Below are 5,311 nucleotides of genomic sequence, written 5' to 3'. Positions count from 1 at the left end.
CGCGCTTGTAGTCAGGCATAATAATTCAAATGCTTCATGGGCTTGCAGTGGGGCTTTGATAAACAGAATGATGCTTGGAAGATTCCATAGGCACCAGAGATCCTCTTAGGTTTCTCTCTTACTCTAAATAGTTTTCATGCCACCATTTCCTTTCCTGCTCCTTATTCTCCATGAAAGTCTGAGGATTTGGGCAGCGTTAAATATCCATAACATGTAGAAACAGGAGATTTATACACACAATTTTCTAGCTTCAAAGTCTGTGTTCCTTTCTACACTCTTTGCTTGTGGAGTTGGCTTTAAATTTTTTTGTTTGCACTTTGATATTTCAAAGGGAAGAGAAAACAAGTATAGATATACCTGACATTTGGTGCTGGCCAGCTTATCTTCATATATTAACCATTAACTTTCTCTGGCAACAGGCAGGCTTCCCAGTCTGGAGACTTTTTTTTCTTCACTGCTGCAAAAAGCTGATAATGGACTTGAGCTGCCCTGGCCAGCAGTACCCGCCTGTGCGCGCACACATACACACACATGCACGCACGCACACACACACACACACACACACACTTGATATAATTTTTTTAATTGTAAAGTTGTATAATTTAAATTCAAGTCCTTTGAACTTAGAGAATGCCCCCGTGACTTCCTGTAAACACACAAGTTGATCTGGCATTTATCCCCCAAGACAACGAATTAAGGAAAATGCAGACTGCTGTGTTCCACCTGTCCCATCATCTCCACGAAGCATCATAATGTCATCTGAAAAAGCATTCCTAAAGGACTTAGGGCAGCCTTGATCAGATCTGCTGTGCACAAATGCAGAGTGGATCAGTGAAAACCTGGACACTGCTCAGCGGAGCTTAGTACTCATTGGGGAAGTACTGACGAAGGCCATTGCTTGTGCTGCAGCTATTAAAATATCACCCATGGTTAGCACACAAGATTTTTAAATTAAGGCCTGCAATGAGACCGCATTTCCATTAGCTGCAATTTTTTGATATTGTTATTATTTCACTTCTCCATATTCAAGTGAAGGTTCCACCTTTAGGAGATTTTAGGCTTCAAAACACTTCAATTAAGTATTTTTGATAAGCTAGCCAAATTGGTTGAAAGATACAATATATGTACTTTCACGGGTACTCTGAATATTTATGAACCTTTTTTTGGGATATTTGATCCTATCTTGGAACGGAATTAGAAGAAATCCTGACCAGAAGCTACTTGACAAAACTGCATAGTTGTACAGCTGACTATCCTCCCCCAACAGGCACTATCAGCGAGAAAATAATACTTAACATCAGTTAAATAAGGGAATTTTTTTTAAATGATTTGGCCACTCATTGGTGAATTAAAGAGCAACACACACTGGTCCGATTTAGTTAACACATCTGCTGTTTTATTTTTTGGAATATAGTCTACATTTGGATTAAAAAAAAAGTTTTAAATAAACAAGACATAATAACACAGTGGAACCCTTCATCATTCTACGTACGACACGGATAGAATGTCAGTTGGTTCCACTCTAGATAAATCCACTTTCTCAAAATAATATTATTTTCGCTGGCCGAGTGGCAAGCTTCATCCAAGCTGGCGCACAGCCAGTTTACACACACGGGGTGGGGGAGGGATGGCGTGAAAGGGATGGGGTGCCACAGGACTACTGTACAGTGTAACAGAAAATCATTAATAAAGTAGTACCGGTTACCGACAGTGCTGTTTGTGCGCTTATCACAATGGAATCGACGAAGTTTCAGAGCAAAGAGATTCGAAATACTTAAGACAGGGTCACTGTTACAAAAAGAAATAGTACAAACAGGAAAACTGACGCAATCCTAGCAACGCCAGGGCCTCCTCTTGCAGCTCAAAGCAGGGCGGGCAGGAGGCTGCGCCCCGCCTCCCCCCTGCACCCGCACCCAGCCAGAAGCTGCCCTCCCAAGTGTGGCAACCCAGCGCCGTGCCCTGGCAGGCCCTTCTCTTCCGGAAGAAGAACAGAAAAGAAACCCCAAGAAAGGCACAGGCTGAATGAAGGACGTCGGCCCAGTCCCATTCCCACCAACACAGAGCAGGCCCCCTCCGGGGGTCCTTGAACCCCCCTCTCTGGCGACTACTTTCCTCTGCTCTCGTGATGAGGCAGGCCCTCTTCTTCACACAACCCCCCCACGTACACAGCCCAACTTTTCAGCGTGCCCTTCGCGCCACACAACCAGGAAGAAAATAGCTTGGGGGAAAGAGAGGGGTGGGAGAGACGGCCCGAAAGGGTGCTGGGCAGCGGAGAAGAGGCCTGCCTCACTGGCCCCAATTACTGAAGCCGATCTCCTGCTTGTATCTGTTGGTGAGGATGTTGGCTTTGCGGGTGAGTTTGGAGAGCACGGTGTGCAGCCCGCGCAGGTGGTAGTGGAACTGCTGCTCCAGATCTTCCTCGCCGGCATCTGCGCTCTCCAGGTGGCTCAGGCCCACCAGGATGTCCTTGGACTTCCAGGTGCTCTCCTCGCTCCCTGCCGGCGGGGACGACGGCTGGTGCAGGACTCCCCACTCGATGTCGTTGCGGATGGACTTAAGCAGCACGTAGTGGCTATACATGTCTCGGGAGGGCGCGAAAAAGCTTCCATTGGCGCTGCCGGGGCTGGGGGCCGGGGTCGTGCGCTCCTCTAGGCAGCCACCACTGCCTCCTACCTCCACGCCGACCTCGTTGTCTAGCTCCGGCTCGGAGAGGGGCACGTCGCGCAGCAGACTGGGCACCATCACGGTCTGGTCCATGTTGTTCACCGCGCCAATGAAGCGATTCATGGCGTTAAAGAGCGAGTGCTTCTGGTTGTAAGTGTCGCAGATTTGCATCATGGTGGCCAAGCGGGTGCGGAAACACTGGGGCGCTGGTAAACCGAGATAGACCGCTGGCAATGTCTGCCTTCAAGCGCTCTCGGAGGCCGGTGCCGGGAGCCTGCTTGCAGCCGGTGAGACGGGATTCCCAGATCCTTCTCCGCCCTCTCTAACTCTGGTTTCTGTCGCAGCCCAGCCCTGAGTGATGCGCGGCTGCTCCTAGCTTTGGCTCGCGATGACAGTGGGTGGTTGGGTTTAGCCTTGACCTGTTAGAGAAGAGACGAAAAGAACAAATTACCCACTGGGTTAGGGTGCCTGGCGCCCCAGTCCGCGCGATGCTCCCACCCTGGCTACTGCTGGCTGGAGACGGAGCCAGGGTGGCTCCCTGGGACCAGGCAGTATCACCTCCTCCAATGCTAGCAGAGGACCTTTGAGAAAAAAAAAGGGGGGGGGGAGGATCTCCCTCAGCCCGGACTCGCCCGTTTCTCCCTTCTAAAACCTCAACGAAAGCAACCGTGTTAGTCGGGGCAGCCACAGGGCGGGAACACCCACCTCTTGAGCTGAGAGATCTCCCGGTTCTCAGTGTTTGCGTTGCGGACCGTGGCTGCCCAAGGGCGCTGCTGCGGTCACTAACTGGGCTGTGAGTGCAGGTGGTGGTAGCTGCTTCAGCCCCCTGCCCAGCCCAGGTGCTCAATTTATAGTCCAGGAAAGGTGTCCCAGGCACCCAGGACCACCCCCGATGTCTCCTCCTCCTACCTCTTCCAGCAGCTCAGATAAAAGGTCCCAGTCCTGACCGCTAGTAACACTCGCCCAGCCCTCTCTACCGCGGGGGCGGAGCACGCCACGCCAGGCGGCTCCGCCTCTCGCCTGATACCCGGGCTAAGGCTAGGCAACCCAGCAGGGCAAGGGAGGGTAGGGCTGAGAGGATGGAGCGGCCGCGCCCCAGCACCAAACCCAGAGCAAGCTGGTTGGGGGAGGGAGGGCGAGGCACTGAGCCCAAGGAGCCACCATCCAAACTAGAGGGCAGACTGGCGCTCGCGGGCTGGGCGGACTTGGCGCGCACTCGCCGGGTGGGATGACCGGAATGCTTGTGTGTCCGGGTTGCAAAAGATCCCCTCAATGCGGAATCTAGAGTGGCTGTCGCCCGGAAACTTAGCTTCGGTTTATTATTAGACGTCGGGTAAGAGGGACTCACAGCTGCCCTGACTCCATACCGGGAGTCTTATGTAAGAAGAGTAGCAGAACATGCCGGATGCACGTGGACACGCGGTGCTTCCTCCAGGGCCCTGGTCGTGGTCAGTTGCTGGGGAATGGGAGCACTGGGGTATTTGGTTCCCTCCTGGTAGGGTCTTTACCGGACTTTCCTACTACTGCTGCCAGGTATGAAGTGCACCGGTGTTATTTGATCTACAGAATTTTTTTTCTGCACCAGGAGATCAGAGTATGGCAATGGAGCACGAACCTGGGCCTTGTGGCCTTTTGGCTTTCAAAAAAACCTAGGAGGTGCCAGAAGTTAGATCAGGTGTTCATTTAACAGAAAAAAAAATGGGAGTGTATCCAATAACTTTCTGAAGTGTGTCAAGTGCTCCTTTCAAAAGAAAGTTCTTAAGCAAGTGTTACTTAATAAGACCTAAACTGTGTACCTCAGCCCTGGGTGTAACTTTCAAGTTTTCCACTTAGGGTTCCCAACCTTCAGCCCATAGTCCTTTTCCTGGTTCATTCTCCACATCCCTCATCCTCCCATCTACTCTGCCATTCCTACAGATAATTAGGACTCAGGCTTCTCATTTTAAGTTTCCTTCCACTAAAATCTTTGGGGAGGTTTTAGCACGGCATTCCCGTGCAAGACAAAAAGTGCACCCGGACAAGGAGCAACACATATACGTTTCTCTCTCTTTCTTGAAGGACTGGTACTATCTACCGGAAACCATGTTTCTTCCCGATTTTGTGGCACAAGGGCTGATAGTAGAAAAATGTCCCCAGTGACCATAGAAGCCAGTCTGGGGAATCTCACTCCAGTTCACTAGTTCTAGATTCTAGCCTATGCTTTCTTTGGTTTGGTTTGTTTTTTTTTTAACTTCCCATTCTTCTGCTTCAGTGTCCATGTTCTTTTAAAAGTGAACTAATGTTGTCTGCCCTAAGGAGATCAACGGAAAGAAGACTGTGGAGGGAAACGATGCATTATGTAGTTCGGAAGTACTAGAATAATCTCCCCCTTCTCTTTCTGCACAGACTTGGAAACGTTTCCACCTTCTCCATTTGTCAACAAAATGGAATGTCTCCCATGTGAGAAACTTTTCCAGTGCTTCTTTATCAATACAAAGAAACTTCTTCTTGGGTCATGGCAAAGTTTTTTTGTTAGGGTTCAATGAGATAACGGAGGTGAAACTCATTGCATACATTATAATGTATGAAGATTAATTGTACTCAATATAAGACTTCATCATAACCTAGAGGCATTGTATGTGAAGAGTTTGAACCCTCAAATATAGGC

At 49.7% G+C, this 5,311-nt stretch overlaps 1 protein-coding gene across 2 annotated transcripts; it reads right to left on the bottom strand.

Annotated features, from left to right (window-relative positions):
- Positions 1–2,157: 2,157 nt before the first annotated feature.
- On the bottom strand, positions 2,158–3,694 carry LOC121442537 (mid1-interacting protein 1). 2 transcript variants are annotated; one of them, XM_041644120.1, is made up of 2 exons: positions 3,574–3,694; positions 2,158–3,083 (listed from the first exon to the last, which is right to left on the bottom strand). In XM_041644120.1, the coding sequence occupies exon 2, from the start codon at positions 2,836–2,838 to the stop codon at positions 2,287–2,289; it is 552 nt and encodes a 183-aa protein (XP_041500054.1). In that variant the 5' UTR covers positions 2,839–3,083; positions 3,574–3,694; the 3' UTR covers positions 2,158–2,286. The 2 variants fall into 2 exon arrangements, with proteins under 2 accessions (XP_041500054.1, XP_041500053.1); XM_041644119.1 differs by lacking the exon at positions 3,574–3,694 and adding an exon at positions 3,370–3,564.
- Positions 3,695–5,311: the final 1,617 nt, after the last annotated feature.

Source organism: Microtus oregoni, unplaced genomic scaffold, assembly GCF_018167655.1.
Source record: "Microtus oregoni isolate MIOR12 unplaced genomic scaffold, Mior012 000092F_000, whole genome shotgun sequence".
In the NCBI taxonomy this organism is placed as follows: Eukaryota; Metazoa; Chordata; class Mammalia; order Rodentia; family Cricetidae; genus Microtus; species Microtus oregoni.
Note: the sequence above shows the minus strand (reverse complement) of the source record. Positions and strands in the feature narration are given on the sequence as shown.